This window comes from Crocodylus siamensis, chromosome 5 (assembly GCF_052110815.1).
Source record: "Crocodylus siamensis isolate JL-2025a chromosome 5, ASM5211081v1, whole genome shotgun sequence".
Classification (NCBI taxonomy): Eukaryota; Metazoa; Chordata; order Crocodylia; family Crocodylidae; genus Crocodylus; species Crocodylus siamensis.
Genome location: NC_143399.1, coordinates 174,117,162 through 174,134,950, shown reverse-complemented (window position 1 = coordinate 174,134,950; position 17,789 = coordinate 174,117,162). Strand labels below are relative to the sequence as shown.

Below are 17,789 nucleotides of genomic sequence, written 5' to 3'. Positions count from 1 at the left end.
TAGTGAAGATGGTGGGTTAGTTTCGTAATTTACTGAGTTGATTTTTTAAAATTATTAATTATGATACACCGGTATTCTTAAGGAAAATTCATTGGAAACAACAAACATACAGTCTACAGGTACATTTAAGATGCATATTTTCTTAATCTTGTATCTGGGAAACAGGTACTCAGGGTTCTTGTCCCCCCCCCCCCCAGCAAAATGCTAAAGAGAGTGGAACTTTAAAGAGTAAAGGAGAATAGACATAAATTAAATTGTGTTTGAAAGTTGTGAAATGGGCTGACAAAATCAAGACCTCTTACATTTATCTTGTCCTTTATGTCTCTTTGTGCTTGGGTATAACTAGTTTCTGTCATTTTACATAGTATGCTGCCCTTGTCTTCTAACTACTATGCATCAAGCACTGATCCCTGATGCTTAAAACAAAGTATAGGTGCTGTTTGTTGGTGTTGCTGTAGGCAGGCTATTTTGTCTGCCTTAGAATCCTAAAGCTATCCATTGAATACAGTTTACACGTATGAACCTGGCATCTCTATGATTTTAATTATTCAAAAACTCCTTCCTTTTCTCCTCACCTTTGTATGTAGACTTGTGAAGCAAGCACTTGCTTTTAAACATAATCTGAAACTTAGCTGATATCTTACAGTGCAGCTTTCAAAGTTTTAGTGTTGTGACCTTAACAAAAAAGTAATCAAAAAGATATTTGATCCTTTGTTTTTTGAAGCATAGTTTCCATTTGTTATCAAGGATTCCCATTGGCATAAAAGATGAATCCTTCTTAAAAGAACTGGTTCTTATGATCATCATGTAAATTCACTGGATGTTTTTACAGTGTAAATTTATAATCTTCTTTTTCATTGTTACATGTTTTTTTTATAACAAACTAATTCACATCTAGACTATATTATATTGAGATCAGTGTATAAAGAGAACAGTGACTCATGGCATTCACATAATCACTGACCCCTAAGGTCTTGATTGCAGGAAGTATGACAAATGCTAAAGATGGTCAGAAGCGTTAAGGCTGCATGTTAAGTAATTAGGTATATCCCATTTGTCTTTCAAGCTGTGGCAAAAGCAGCAATATTACTGGACTGGCATCTTGATAACACCTAGCTAGATGCATCTTTTTTAAAATAAAAAACTGGCTCACAAGGATGCATGTTTAGAGATGGGTAGAATCATGGTTTCCATTGAGATCTGCTGGCTCTTACATCCCATAAATGCAGATTTGCTAAATCCTATTGAACGTGTCTTGTTAAGTGACTGCTCTAGAACCACTTTGTTTCAGGGTAGATTAAAACCAGCTTTGAAAAATAGCAAATTTTCATTTCAATCTGATTTTAAAATTTAATCTAAACTGTTTACAGCTGTAAAACTAATTGTCTGTCAAGAGCTAAGATCACTGTAAGCTATTATAATAATTAAGGTAAGTTTTGTTTGCTGAATCAGTTTTCATGCGTTGCATAATTAAGCAGTCATCACAGCTGAAATTTACACAGTACAGCAGCTTAGCTTGAAAACATTAATTGAAAAATTAATTCAAATTGACTTGGATGAGAGTTACTGTGTGGATTGAAAGCTGAAAGAAGGAGCAAACAATGAGTAATGACAAATGGCTATCTATTGGTTTGGGGAAGCTTTATAATACAATGCTGAAGGGGGTTGCAGTAGGTCCTATTTAATTTAATGTCTTCATTAATTATCTAGAAGAAGAGCTAAGCTACAGCGTAATTAAATTTTTGGGTGATTCTAAGTAGGGATTCCATAAGCACTGGTGAGGACAGAAATATCATATTTACTCAAATACAAGACAAGGTAATTTTTCCCAATCAGCATGGGGAAAAAAGCCCTTTGTCTTACATTCATATACAAGAAAACATAATTAAATACTTTGTCTATCATTCAACTGCTGTGAAAAACAGCATATGCTTGGTGATAGAAACCAGCTATGAAACTGATTTAAATCCAGTCAACACTGAGCATAACTAAAAAAACACATGGCCCCTACTAGGCAAATATGCTGATGAAAACCTACCACAAAGATAGGTTAATACAGCCCATCAGAGGAAGATATATGGTAATAGCCATTGCACTCAGTCCACCTCAGCATGGACTTTTTTGAAGTCACTACATTGAATACATTTTAACTTCCTCTTCACTTCCACAGTTGAGCTGTATTCTTCTTTCCCGTTTCCTGTTTCTTCACTAACCTTAAGACTAGGGCCTCATCTTCATATACATTTTTTGAAGGATCCCAGAACTAATGAAAAGAACAATGAGTTCCATGTATGAGTGGGAAGGCTAATTAGCACATTGATCCTTTGTGGAGGGTGTCTGGAGTACAGACACATACTGAGTAGTGCTGACAGGTGTGATCACCATGGCCAGGGCCCAGGCCCTTGAACTGTGGTAAATCATGAGACATTTGACTTTGGACTAATATCATGCATAGTTTGTACTTGTTCTGCGTCAGGAAGTCCATGCATAGTTTGTACCTGTTCTGCATCTGTGGAAGTCTGGGAACCTCCTGATGTACAGGCACACAAACATGGAAGTGGTAGATTGTATTAAAATGGCTTTGAGCCAACTCCAGTCCTACTACCAGAAATTAGTGGCAGAAGATAGTGAGGACACAGCCAAATCCATCTAGCAGAGGGACACTTGGCACAGGATCTTTCAAGACCCTTCCCAGTGGGGAAACGGACAACAACAGTGAAGAGGATGTTGAGACAACTGGATTGGAAGACGGCAATAAGGACATCAGCAGTGAGTCCTCCAGTGAAAGCAACAATGAAAGAACTGAGTTTTAAACCCCATATTCAGGGACAAGACTAAGAGACAACGGCTGTGAGGGGGACAATGCCTTGGAGATGGGTGTGCGGGGGTGCCAGTCTGCATGTGCATATATTGTAACGTGCACAGGTTTCCTCAGGTGGTTTAAGGAGGTAATGAACATGACTAGAGGGTTTAGCGTGTGTGCATGTCTGTGTCTACACACACACACACACACACACACACACACACACACTAGCAAATTGCCCATCATGAATGATGAGTGGGCAGCGGGGGGGATGGAGCACCAGCACCCCTCAGTGCTGCTGCTCCACCTCAGGCCCTATCTGCACCAGACAGATACTGGGGTTGGGAGGGAGCACAGAGTTACAAAGTAACTCAAGATGAGTTTTGTCTTTCAATGGTTAGGTTGGTTTGTCAAGAAGTTGAACAGAAATGACTTGCTTCACAAATCACTTGCTTTAAAAATTGGGCTTTGTGAGAAACATGAAGCAAAACTTAACATTCCTTGGTAATAAATGAGATAAATGCTCATCTGTTTTCCTTGCTTTCCTGGTTTCCATCTCTATCTTGTTTATAAGTTCTAAGAAAAAATCATTTGTACATCAATGGTTACTTGAAGACAAAGATTTTCAAATTTGATTACTGATGTAGTAGGTGCAGTTTTGTGGGTTGCGTGGTACTTTTGTGTTCATTACTACATTGTCATCCTAGAAATATTTTGTAGTTGATGTTGTAGAATCAGCAGTGTTTTTTACTTAGATCAGGAAAAGGAATGCTCATCAACTGAACAAAACATCACTACATTGATGTTACATCATTGATTTCCCAGCATTGAAAGGACTACTGGGGGAGAGAGGGTTTTTTAAACTGGGATTAATTTTTTATATCTTGTAAAGAATGCATTACATGTGTGGCAAGCTAAAGCCTTTAAACTCAACTTCCATCTGTGTTCTCTGACAGTATCTTTATATAATGCAGGATCTAAAATGCAAGGTCTGGAAAAGGAATTACTGCGTCTTGCATGGTTTCTATGAAGATCAAAGCCTTGGCTGTTAATGCATCTATTGCTATTCATGAGTTTCATAGTCATGTGAGTTTCAGGTTAATTATAAATGCCAGTTTAATCACCTAACAATAGGGAATCAGGTTCTCATGTAGGAAATTTGCATATGATTTTCACTTTAAAAAAATTAAAATAAATTCCTAGCATTTTTACAAGAAATTATTTTTTACTGATAAATAGTCTAGGCTCCAGCAGCTTGAGATTTTGCAAATCCCTCTTTATACATGGGACACTTAAGTGATGAATATTTTATTTTATTATCTTCACCCTACCACATACCTGCTTCTTCAGGAGCTCAGTCATAACTGGAGATTGCATAGGAGTATTCTAGCTTGATTACTGAACAGGCTCTTGAGATGTTACTTATAAGATGCATTGAGCATTGTATGTGTTGGGCTAAGCAACTGATAGCTTCTTTATAAATGTTTTATAGATCTCATGCAGTTCAAACTTGAAGGAGACCATAAGAGCACCTAGTCTAACCTTCTGCAATAACAGGCCATGATTCCCCAGTTTTGAGCACCATAATTTTATACACAAGCAGTTCAGTCTCCAGAAGGTAAATTCTGCTACAGGCAAAGAACAGGTGAGACTGAGCTACCACCGTTGCCTGAGGCCCTTCCAGTGGCAGTGAATTTATTAAGCAAGAGATGCCTAGATGATCCCAACAGATGTATCTTCTGTATGTTACATAACATGAAAGCTTCTTGCAAAGGCCTAACCTGGAAGAAAATCCTTTTTCAACTTCAAGCTGGCAATTGGCTTAAGCATGTGAGCAAGACATGCTAATCAGATACCAATCCTTCATGTGTTCTAACTTATACCCACCGCCAGCTGTGGAGGGGCTTCAGAAAAATCACTGATGCTTGGTGAAACGGGGTGGGAGAGGGGCAGAACACATCTAACCAATTATGGGTTGGTGGGGGGCCATGGAATTTCTTTCTGATTCCTGAAGCATGAGATTTGATTATAGTTGTTGTCTTAGTAAAAAGCTGTTAGAAGCACATTAAGGTCAATGCAGGCAATCCTGTGTTCTCGGTTTTATGAAAAAGAGAGTAAAGAGGGAGATTCACAGAGTCTAAGGCCAAAAGATAACACTACAGCCACCCAACCTTGCTTTCTAAATGCAGGCCACAAATCTTCCAGAATCTAGATTCAAGTTTACTTTTACTGTTGTTTTTTCCCCAAAGATATCTAATCTTCTGTTAGACTCCAAACAGTAATGGGTGTGTACCTCCTCTCATAAGCAGAGATCTACTTAATGCACACCAAGGCAAAGGAAAAGTCATGGACCACTCATGTTGCCAGGCACCATTTTTGCAGTCTTTTTGTAGTGAACCTTCCCCACGCTGATAGGCCAAGGGGCCCCAGCTGCCCTGTCCCTTGCTGCTGATTGGCTGAGAGGGACAGGGCTGCACCAAAGGCAGCCCTCTTGGCCAAGCAGCAGCAGAGGGAGTGGTCATCATACTCGCTGCTCCCATTCGTACTGGTGGCTCCTTCCCTCTCCCTCCCTAACCCTTTCCCCAGTGGGCTGCGAAGCCAGGCCACAATAGCCACTGGCTCCCACTGAGAAGCTACCATTTTATTTTTAGTAAGTTTTTTTTTCCCTCAGCAGTTGCATGCAAAATTGCAGAAACCATCATTTTTCAGTGTTTGTAGAAATCAGTTTTTCAGTTTCCATGAAATCTGTGAAATTAAGTAGACCTCCTACTCATAAGCTGTTTCAATATTTAATTACCTCGCTGCTAAAAAAATGTATTTTATTTCAGAGTTGCATTTGTCTAACTTCAACTTCCAGCCTTTAGATCTTATTATGCGAGACTGGAAAGTCAACCAGTATCATATATTTTCCATGTGTAACTGCATATATGCAAGGATCAAATAGCTTGTTAACCTTCTCATTGAATTGATTAGGTCAAGCTCCTTAATCCTCACATTGTAAGTCTTGTTTTCCAGTCCCTGGATCATTTTTGTTGCCCTTCTTTGCCCCATCACCAATATTTACACATCCTCTTTGAAGTGTGGACATGAGGTGGGTGCACAATTCTAGTAGCCATATTGCCAATGCTCCATAAAAGGGCAAGAACAGTTTCCTAGTTCTGTTTGTCATTTCCCTGTTTATAGATCCAGGGATTGACAAGATCCACCAACCCTGAAACCAAAATGACTGATACTACCTGTATTTTGGCCTTTAGCTCTTTATCAGTAGTGTCCCAAATTAGCTGTGCTATTATTTTACCCAGGATCACCCTCGAGCTACCTCCTGTTTCTTCCCTGGAACATTTCTTTTAATTATTGAGACTGTGGCAGGCTGCCCAGCCTCTGGAATTTCCCAAGTTTTCCAAGGTTTCTTCAAATGTAACATTGGTCTGTGGAGAATTCAGCTAGTTATTTCAGGGCTCCTTAATGTAAGCTCTTCAGACCTGGATTTGAGAATGTTTGTTTGTCTAATTTCAGTAGATGCCAACAGAGAACACATAAGCAATTAAATTAAACAGTTTTTTAGTCCCCATATCTTCTCAGCATAAGAAAAAGGCCTTGTGCCCTAAACACAAAGGAAGAAGGCATAGTTTAATCCTAATGCCAAAGCCAGTAAAGATGCCAGTAGAGACATTTTTGCCTTTGCATTCTTGAGAATGGAGCCTCTGCTAGTGGGCAACAACTCAACCTTCTCAAATCAGGATGTTGTGTGTCTATAGATGAGCAGGGAGGATCCAGAGTGGTGTATTGGTGCAGTTATACTCCCTTTTCTACAGCAAAAGGGAGTAGCATCTCGGTCCCCTGTAGACACAGCGGGAGCAGCAGGCAGCAACTTTTTAAGTCCCCAAAGCAGGGAAGATTTCCCCTTCTCTTGGCACTCTGTTCAATGCTCAGTGATGCCTCCCCTTCTCTCCCTTCCCTCTCTTTACTCCTGCCTCTGGGTGCAGGAAGGGGAGACTTGCCTATTACTGCTTCTGCTTTCCCTGGCTGACCTGGGAACAGGGAAGCCCTAGAGCCACTTCTGTGCTGCTCTAGCTGGGGCTACAGGGAGTGGCTGCACAGGAGCTAAGCTCAGCTTGGGACCTTGGCAGTGGCAGTAGCAGTAGCAGGTACATTTCCCCTCCAGTTGTTCACCACTAGGCTGGGACCAGGCACAGAAAAGAGAAACTTGCCTATCACCACTACTGTGGGAGGGAAGGTGCTGCTGAGCATGAAGAGGAAGAGAGAGCGTGCCAAGTGCTGAGGGGTGGGGGAGGAAGCAGCTCTTACTTGGTTCAGAGATTTAAAAGAAGTCCCCAGCTGCTGCTCCCATAGTTTGGTCTACCTGCCTTGTGGGGGGAAGGGGGAGGAGGCTGGGAGTTGAGCAGTGCCGCCAACCTGGTAGCATCAATCATTGCTTCCTCACCCTCCACCCCCTTTCAAAATCCTGGTTCTACCTTCGTAACTTATTCATATGCATCAGCCATATGGGCCATAAAGACAAACTGCAGAAATACAAGGGCACAATCATTCACCCCCAACTCAACAAGTATAGTTTGGCAAGTAAGTGTAGAAAGTGCTTCGGATGTCATGTATGCTCACATTTTGTTCCATACCATGTGAAAGAATGCATTTGGTAACTAAATACTGAATCAGATCAATACCAAAATATTCCAGCCAGGTGAGCTGCTGCTGTAAATTGGTACTGGTCCATAGAAATCAGCGACTATGTATACCAGTTCTGGTCCACTGAGTTATAGATGATGTCCCTGAATTCTCTACCTTTAGCCGCATTTTCCTTCATCTGAGGTGGTTCATTTAAATTCACCTACCAAATTACTTGTACTAGTCATTTTAGGGTCTGTGTGACCAGCCACATAAAAGACATATATACCCCTTCTTCTTTTTCCAAAGAGACCCACTTGTACACACTTACTCTGCCACCATATTTAAATCTCAGTGGTCAGTGAAGACTTCTTGCTATGGTACATTTACTCAAAATGTTGATATTTAAACACTCAAGTCAGCATCTACGGCAAGAGGGTGAAGAGCACTCCTTTTTTCCAAGAAAAATATTTCCTCTCAGATAAATGAAAATCCTGTTGTTCAGCAACCCGGATAACCTCGCAATTGGGCCAAAGGTTAAAACAAGGAAAGGTTTATCCATTTGGCAAGTAGGTATTAAAAATAAGTGTCAGTAGTATAGGTATTAAAATTAAGTGCCAGTAACCCTAAGCTCAGTGGAGGATGTAGTTTTAAATAAAATTAATTTATAATGACAATTTTTTTGAAATGTACAGGAAGTTGGGATTGGTTTTTTTTTTGGTTTGTTTTTTTATCAGTCTAGAAATGTAAGGGGTTATTGTACTTGTGTAATATCCTGACATGGTCCATGCATAAAGGGGATTCCCAAAGGAAGATGTCAGCAGTACCACTGATACCCAATAACTATTGCTTTGTTAAGCTTCTCACCAGTAGTCACCCTTTCTCCAGTTGGCACCAGAGGACTCCTACATTGATGGAGGAGGATTGGGTATGGGGGGTTCATCCAAGCATTGCTTCTGCAAGTTGATCTGAATGATTTTCTGTGTCAGAACTCCAGTCCATTGATTTCAGTAAAAGTTCTGCATGCCTGACATCCCTGCTCAGCAGCTGATCATTTCTGTTATTTCATTATTTGCCTTATTTAAATATAACGCAAGAGTTTCAGAATGATTGATTTGGGAGACCCCCTTGATAGTATCAATTCTTAAGGAAAATTTTCATTCACAGGAGAAAACCATGGGTCAACAAATAGATGGCACAGAAAGGATGCCTGAAAGAAAGTTTGGATTTAGCAAAAACTCACCAAAACCAGATTAAAAATACAAATGGAATTTTAGAGGGTGGGTAGTTTTTTTTTTTGGGGGGGGGGGGGGGGGGGGGGGGGGGTTCCTTTTTTGTGAGACTTTTTCCCCCAAAGATAACCTTAATGATAATGGTTTTCTTTATATAGCTGAGAATAAATTTACTACTTGAAACTGAGAGTTACGAATAGTGGCTGCTTTCACTGAAACTGGCAGTTTTGGTTTGTCCTTATTATTATAAAAACAAATAGGATGTTATTGCTGAGGATCACAAAGGAACATAAAACTGAGGAAAGACTGGCTCACTTGAGCAGTTAGCACTGCTCTGATCCCCAGCTGTGGATAAACTGGTAGATACAGTAGATTTGGGATTAGCTGCCTTTCCCAGTAAGCTTATGATTGCTTAAACCTTAAGTCATAAGATTTTTTCCACAGGTTTCTTATAATTTTAGCATCCTTTTATAAACAAAATATTCACAACTGCCAGACCTGTCACTTTTCAATTTTCAAATCTACTTAAAAGGGGATCTTCAAGTTTAAAACTCTTGTTCTTCCAGTGTCTAGTGATATGGAGAAAAGGCTGGGAAAGAAATTGTAGTGGTTCTGTTTGTTTTCTTTTCCTATTTTTTATTTTTATGTGCATAAAGGAGGGTATTAGGGACTTGCCTTCCTTCCCTGTGCCCATCCCAAAAGACTTGCAGATGACTGTAGAGATAGTCAGCCCATAGGTCTGTGTAACAAAGTGCAGTGTATGACTACATGAGATTGAAAAGGATTTTTGATCAAACAGTTTGGAACTTTCTTTTTTAAATAACTCTAACGTAACTGACAGATTCATTTGCTGAATAATTCTTCTTTTTTTCTTGATATGTAATAAGGAAAAAGGAATAAAAATGCAATGCTGGTTACAGTGCCTCACACCATTTCATGACGTGTTGGATGGACTTATTTCGTCTTAGAGGGTGTTCTTTTTTTTCTTTTCTTTTTCTCATTACATCCCATCCTTCAGTGCTGTTATAAGTATTGTTTCCTTCCCTTTGGAGCTCAAAAGTCTTCATGCTGTTTAGGAAAGTTGTGTAATATGCTTCCTTGAACAGCTATAGAATTGGGAGCGTAGCTTGGGGACAGGTGGGTGCTAATTCAGAGGGGATGTCAGAACAGCAGCCCACAAGGGAGTGTGTGCTAAGAACGGGAGGAAGGTAAGCACTCTCCTGGGGTGCCAGAATTTCTTCAGAAGCTAACAGATACTTATGCTTTATGAAGGTGCCAGTTTAGCTCAGGGGAGTCCACATTAGGAGTTCCAGTGCATTTCGCATGTTGAACCTGCTTCAAATTTCTGAAGTGATGCCAAATCTTTTCCAAATCGATTTGGACCTTTTAATTGGTCTCCCAGTTCGATTCAGATTTGGATGCCGAATTGGGCTGAATCTCCTCCAGACCAAATTAGCTACTGAAGCTTTGCACAGCCCTACAAGACACAGAGGTGAAGTACAGACATTCAGGAGGTTAAATAGGGTTCAAAATGGCCACCCAATTCAAATTTAGCTCATCCCAGTGATGACCTTACACTTACAGACCCGGTCTCAGTGACTGGCAGTCAGTGTAACCCTGTAACTGAAGAGAAGTTCCATGCTCATGAACTGGTCTAAAAATTACAGTACCTGGTTTAAGAATTGCAGAACCTGGATCTATGTAGTATCAGACTCATACGGTTTAGATTAAATTAGCGCATGGAGCTTCTGGCCACTTCCTCTGCGTAGCCCTGGTGTGGGGAAACCCAGTCACTGGCCCCAGCCCTGGGCCTGCTCTTTCTACTCTCCCCTTCCCACGCACTGGTCTTTTTGTCATTCCCCCCCGACAGTGCTCTCAACTCCCATCCCACAAGCCGCTCCAGGTACAGCTGCGTTTCATCAGCATTTGCTGCTGCCAAAGTTGAGCAAGTCAGTCCTGGTGAGGAGAGGGATGGGGTGTCGGTTTGCTGGGGTGGGACTCCCTGTGGGTTGTGCTTCCCCCCCCATCCCCTTTTCAGGTCATACCAGCCCCCATGAACGATGTGTGTCCCCAGCAGCTGGGGGGATACAACAGCAGCAGCAGCGTGGCAATGGTGACAGGAGCAATGCAGTGGTAAGTGGGGATCTCTCACAGGTGCCTCCAGTGCTGGCAGTGGCAGGGGGTGGCAGTGAGCACCAACCAGGGGTCAGCGACCACCTGCAGATGCTGCCGGCGGCAGCAGCAATTGCTGACCATCTGCAGACACCACCGGCTGCACCTTTTCATAGGGGGTACATTAGCATGCTCAGGGGATGCACGTGTACCCCCTACACATAGCCAGTGCCAGCTCCCCCCACCCCAAACGTGGGTCATGCCTGCCTCCCTACCCCACCCATGACATGTGCCTCCATTCCCAACCCCCAGCAAACCCCTCCAGCCTGCTGGACCTCCAGTCCCCCCCCCTCACCCCCCCCGCTAGTCTCCCCTATCCTGACTTACCTGATATCAGGCAGCCATTTTAATCGATATAAGCTCCCACTAATGCCCTCAGAAAATGCATTTACAGTGTCACTTGTAAACAAGCCCATGTCTTGTTTTTACTTCTCTAAATAGTGCCAGTGGACATCATCAAATAAGGAGCACTTAGTAAAGTCGGGTCCCTTAAACGTTTGGGACATACTGTATTTCCTTAGCAGTACAGTTGTAATCACACTGCTATCCTTATTTTTTTCCTCACTCCCTCCAAAACTTTACTGGAGAAACAAAAAACACTTTGTTCCCTGTAATAATTGAACATAACAGATTTGCACGGGGAGAATTACACTACAACAATTCTGCAGAACTTTCTCCTGTCTTCAGTAGTACATACTCTTTATTGCACAGTACACTCTGTTCTCTGCTCTTCAACCGATTTTCCAGCTACTTTAGAGCCTTCCTTAGAGTCCCACATGTGTTTGAACTTCTGCCTGTGACTGCTCTCCACCAATCAGATTTCCTTTGACCTGTTGATATGATCCTGTGGGGCTTTACTCTTAGCACCATTTGGTATTTGCCAAAAAATCTGGCTTCTGCTTGAAGACTGTAATCAGTCTTTTGCTGTGGAAATTATTGTGATGCCATAGGTTCAGCACTCGTGACTTCACTGCTGAATTAGATAAGAAGAAAAGGGCTGTGTGTAGGAGAAAACGCTTGATTAAGTAAGTCTTTGACAGTTCATAAGTGTGTCAGTTGAGATTAAACAACTAGTTCAGTTGGCTAGGATTTTTCCCTTCTAGAAGAAAAAAACAAACAATAAAAAGAGATAAAAATGGGTCTTGGATCTAAAGATCCTGATTTGAAGCAGCTTTTAGGTCACCCAGTTTCAGTCCCTAGTTTCCCAAAGCAGAAGCAAGCATTCCTGCTCATTGCCTTTTTATTATATTGGTTTCACAGCAGTATTCCAGGAGAGCCTCCATTTAGTGCTCATTACAGGACACAGGGAGAGACCTTAATAGTTAGCATTGTCTAGGGAGAGAGAAGGGAAGCACAACATTTGAAAGAAGGGTCCTAGAAGAACAACCCTTAGTTCTTTCTCCTCTTTTTGCTTTCTTTTCTAAGAAAGAGAAAAGATTTGCATGCTGACTTTGATATATAATCACAATCTTCATCACTTGATCACTTCTAGGAGCAGCCTCAATTATGAAACTTGAAATTTTCACAAATATTTTAATTGGTCTGATCTGCTTTTTTCATTTTATAACCCTCCTCATCTGTTATGCTGTAGAGCTCCTTTAGCATATAACTAATGTCAGTTGTCAGAGTACCTCTTCTGCTCTCTTATGTTCTGAACTATCTTGTAACCATAATGTTCAGCTCGTCTCATTCACTTGCTCTTCTTTCTGTGTATGCCTCATTCTTTCTTTGCTGCACTTGTTCTTTGCATTTGTTACAGAAATCAAAAGGAAAAAACTCCAACAACTTAAGTATGTGGTTTCAGATCTAAGAGCACTTGTTTTGGGCATTTAAAAAAAAAACAACAAAAAGCACTCGCTTGCCTTGTTCCTTGTAAATACAGTAATCAAGGAGTCCTTTATTTGTATATGAACTATCTTCAATGCCAGATTGCATTAGTTACTTGGGACACCTATACGCATGCCCAATGCCTGCTCTGACATGTTCTCGATTGAGCAGACTTGATTAATTAAATCTACTGGAACGTTTTAATTAGAATGCTCCAGCAGCTTCAGCATCCCTGCATTTCAAACTGGTGGCGGGGGTGCTTTAACTAAAACTCATTGAACGAGCTTTAATTAAAGCACCCCCACCATGATTTTGAAGTGCAAGACATTGAATACATGAGACACTGTAGGCATTTTAATTAGAGTAGCTCCTGAGAGTCACTCTAATTAAAATGCTCTTCCCCTCCCCCTCCACCACAGAGCACGTGTAAAGATTCCCATAGGGCCCCTCTACATATGCAAGTAAAGGCGCAATGGGATCTTATGTGCTATCCAAACAGTTGTGCCTCCTGCATGCCACACATTAGATCCCATCCACATTAGAGCTATCACTCTTTATTGCCAGTGCACAGGCTGAGGGGCCCTGGAGGTGCATGAAGCCCCCAGGGTTGGGAGTTCATGGCTGCCAAGTCTCCCATCCTCAGGGCTGCATGAAACAAGGAAGCATGCTGTCAGGACCTGGCAGTTGCAGGGTGCTACCAAGACCCAGAGTCAGCAGCTGCTGGGGTTGAGTCCCCTCAGTTGCAGGACTCCCAGCCCCAGGCGGGCATGGTGCACCCCTCAGCTGTGAGGGCTCCCAGCTTCAGGAGAGACCCTGCTACACATGCAAATTAAAGCTCAATGGTAACCAGCTATAAAGTTAGTACATATTTTTTAGGTCTAACTTTATAGGTGGTTGGACCTTCTTATGGCGTGATAGGTATGTATAGCTGGTCTCAAGGTAATTGCACAGTTAACAAGTTAATTGCTTGATAATTGTAACGTGTAGCATGGGACTTGCTGATTAAGGTGGAGCTTAGGAGTCATTGTATATGTATGTGTGTTGCACTTTAGGTGTGTATTCCTTCCCCACTCACCCCCCTCCATATGTTGGACTTCTTTTCTTTTTTACTGTAAGTGTGAAACTGGGGACAGACACAGGATCTTTAATGGCTAGAATATATTTCACTCTGAACTTTTTTTTAAATCGGTGTGTCTGGTTGACAAGTTATAAAATGAGAGATTAATGACGAGGATGAATAATAATGGGATTTTTGTTTGTGGCTTCTGATGTGTGGTTGTGTTACTTCAAAATGCAGAAAGAATATCTATACTTATGAAGGGTTCTGATTAATTTCTGACTGACGCACATTGAGAAAAGCACTGTTGTTTTGAAGAACTTTCATTAGATGAATGCGATGGGACAAGCCTGGGGCCGAGTCTTGAGTTGGCCCACCCACTGTCTCTATGGGGTGCAGTTCACCCAGTCTCACCTGCCATGACTTCACTGTTCCCATAACTGGTGGAAGATGCGGGAGACTACCCATTACAGGCCCCAGTTCCAGGGGGGTGCTATTCACCGCTCTGAACCTCCCCTACACAGTGGCCCACGCCTCGCAGATGGCATCATAAGTTCTTGCTATACACCCGACCTAAAGCCGTACCAGACTTAGCCCTCATTGTCAGGCCTGTTACACATGCACATTCACACTACCTTCCTCTCACTAGGGCCTCTCGCACTCCACCCCGTCTCACAGGGTCTCTTTCTTGCATCAACAACTTGTTCTGCCTTGCTCCTTCTTGGAGCAGCTCCCATAGGCTATGGGGCTTTATCCAGATCATGCCTTGGGTGGCAGACGTACAGTCTCTTGGGTCTCTCCCTCAACCCTCACCTGAGTAGTGGCCAGCCAAGTTCCCGACCCAGGCCAAGCTTGCCCTGGCCGCTCTCGGGGCAACTCTACATAAACATACACAAACACACACTGGGCCCCTGGCCCCACATACTGGCCTCCCACCCCTCTGTTCCCCCCTCACTGGGGCTCCACACTGCTCCTTTATGGGCTTGGGGTCTTACACCCCCCAGGGGCTCAGGTGCCTTTCCTTCAGTGTGCTTTGCCTCGTAGTTTGTATGTTCTTCACTGTACAGTGGGGGCTAAGATTTTAAGGCACCCCTACCCACCAGAGAGGTAACTGTCCTGGCATTTTCTGGGGGCTCCCATGCCACTAGGAGTCCCACCAAGCCACCCTTCCCCAGCAGGGTGCAGTTTCAAGTCATACCCAGGACCAGGAGCCTCCAAACCGTCCCCCAAAGCTTGTATCCTTACCTCCAAGGTGTTCCAGGAGCAGCTCAGCCTGATGTTGCCTCCTTGGCTGCTCCACCCAAACTGCTGCCTTTCTGGCCTATGTTTGAAAATGGCCACTGCAATCAGCCACCTGGTGGCTGCCTGCTCCAGCCTTTAAAGTGATGAAACACTAAAGCTCCTCCGTCACAATGAAAAATCCCCTGTAAGCTTTATTTTCTGAAGCTTTCTTGCTTCTTGCTTTCATCTATGTGCTCAGTTACATCATTTAACTGTTGGAATTTACAAAGATTTATGTTGGGTCTTTGCTATTCTGTTTAATACCATGTCTTGCTTGTCTACTGTCTACTATTTTTTTAAGCCTTGGCTAATAATTTAAGTGTTAATGCATGTAAGAAAACTCCACCTCTAGTATTGTTCTTTGTAAGATAATATTTCAGTTACATTCATAAAACATTCATGAGATCATGCTGTATTTCTTCTGCAGCACTTGAAGAAATAACTTGTATATGGAGCATGAACATGTGCTTGTTAGTGAGGAATTGGTTTGAACTCTCATGAACAGGAAGGAGAAGGTTGCATTAGATTATCTCAGTGCTTTGTAGAATAGCTTATCTGCTGAGATACAGTATGGGAATGCAACAGTTGCTCAAGGTGGGAAAGCAGGAGACACGAGTTGGTCCCATACTTTGGAAATATTTGACTAATGTTGGAAGGGTCGGACCACTGCTATCACGGTATGTCCAATACCGTAGGCTACTGGAGGCAAAACTTTTTTTGGCAGGTGCATCACAAATTAGCTCTGCACCCTCCCCATGTGCCACTCTGATCCTTTTCTCCTGCCCAATAAGCTGCTCTGCTTTCTGCTTCCTGCCCTGTCTGCCACTGTGCTGCTGTCCCCTTTCCAATCCCCTACATGCCACACCAAGGCTGCCTGTGCCACTTGTGGCACCTATACCTAGGTGTTGTAGGCAGTCAATGATATTGTGGGGATAAAGGCAGTAGTGTTGGGCAGGAGAACTATCCAAGGACTATTAAAAATGCATGGCAGAACAAGCTGACTAATGAATGACTGACTTGTTAAAACAAAGCAGTATATCATAGCCTGTGTTTTAGGCTAGGGACAGACATTTAAAAAGCCTGAGCCTGAATTGATTCAATCTTTGCAGGTTAGTCTAACCTGGCTAGGCTAAATCAGTTTGTAACTACATAGACATCCCAGACATGCAGGCACATGCCTGCAGTGGCTCAGGCTAGAAGCTGAGGGGTGCTAGCTCTCTTCCCTTCCATAGTGCTGAGGTGAAGGGGGTGTGACCAGGCCCTGGCAGGATGATCTGATTAGGGAGGTGTTCCCCTCTCCCACCCCACCAGCCTAGCAGGGAATTGATAACACAGTGTTTATCTCCCCTAACTCAGTGTTTACCACCCCATTAAGAAAACAACAGAAGGGCTTTACCAGCTATCTGTTGATTCTGCCTTTGTCCTGTCTGCCACAGCATGGACTGTAGCCAGCATGTGGTCTGCTAGCGAATGCTGAGAGATGTCTGTGTAAGGCAGAGGGGACTTAGCAGGGAGAGGGGAGAAGAGCAGAGGGAAGCCAGGCAGATGCCTGCAGTCTCTGCTGAGCTCCAGCCAGGGAGCAGATGGGAGGGGCCAGCTCTGAGGGGAGCCCAGCCCAGCCCAGCCCAGCCCAGCCCAGAGAGCTTGCTGGTATGCTGGGGGAGTCTGGTTTATCTTAAACCATCTGGGACAGATGTTGCACAAACCAGTTTGAGCCAGATCAGTGAAGTCTGATCACTTAAATCAGCCTATGTATAATGTCTGTCCCTATCCTTAAAGTCATAAGGCTTTAAGTGGCCAGACACTGTACATCTGGGAATTCTTTTAAGAATAATTCATTTCTGGGAAAAGGACAGGTTAACTCCGAAGAAGGAAAATACATGCCATTGTGTCAGGTGATTACTGCCGTAATCAATACCTATAAAACCTCCTGCCTTGGTTTGCTGTTTTCTGCTCAGACAGACTAACTGGCTATTGCCCAGATTCCATGGTGATAGCTGCAGTATAAGCACCTGCATAGTCTGTGCTAACAGTAAAATAAGGACTCAGAGGCATGGCAGGTGGCCTGCAGTGTGACAGAAGCAGCTGTATGTGTGTGAAATATCTTGCTTGTGCATGAGGTTCTGCCAGATGGCAGCTCCGTAGAGTTATCAAAAGGGCAGTAACTTCGAATGGAGAATAGTAGGTAGGGAAGATAGATGGTATCAGACATCTATGTCAGAGAGTAGTGTTGGGCCCCGTATCTCTTTTGCCTTTGGCATCCTCACTTGTTCTAACTGCTGCTGCCCATTAAAGATTTTCAAAGGATTATTATTGTCTTTGTTTGTCATTACAGAAGTGATACTGAAGGTCCATGTAAGTGATGCCACCACACATCAGCCAGTAACCGAAGCCTTTATCGAGATTTTTAGCAACCAGATTTCCATTGCCTCTGGAACCTCAGGAGCAGATGGCACTGCCTTCATCAAGTTTCAGTATAAGCTGGGCAATCAGCTGTTTGTTACTGCTAGTAAACATGCTTACGTGCCAAATTCTGCACCATGGAAACCTATAAGATTGCCTGGTAAGAGATCTTTATTTTTGTTCTGAGGTAAGATTTTTATCTAAAGGAAGTTGCGCGGTTTTGTATGTTTTTGTATGTTTAATGCTAATGGTTGCAGTCCTGAGTGGCTGTTGGGGAAAAATATATGGGTAATTTGTTAAACAGTGATTGCTCTGATTGCTCACCAGTGTGAAATTGTTTCTTTTTGTGGATTTCAGTCTACTCTTGAATCTCTTTGATGTGATGCGGAAA

General features: G+C 42.8%; 1 protein-coding gene across 3 annotated transcripts in view; it reads left to right on the top strand.

The window, feature by feature from the left end:
* Positions 1 to 17,789, top strand: part of FAM171A1 (family with sequence similarity 171 member A1) — a 120,738-nt gene that overhangs the window by 54,773 nt on the left and 48,176 nt on the right. For 2 of the 3 annotated variants that reach the window (XM_090047194.1, XM_090047193.1), the window contains exon 2: positions 17,331 to 17,558. Coding sequence is in view for 1 of the 3 variants with exons in the window: in XM_090047193.1 (XP_089903319.1) it covers positions 17,331 to 17,558 (228 nt within the window). In the remaining 2 variants the exon portion in view is untranslated. Of the gene's footprint in view, positions 1 to 17,330; positions 17,586 to 17,789 lie in introns of those variants that run through there. The other variant, XM_090047195.1, reaches the window with a different exon arrangement.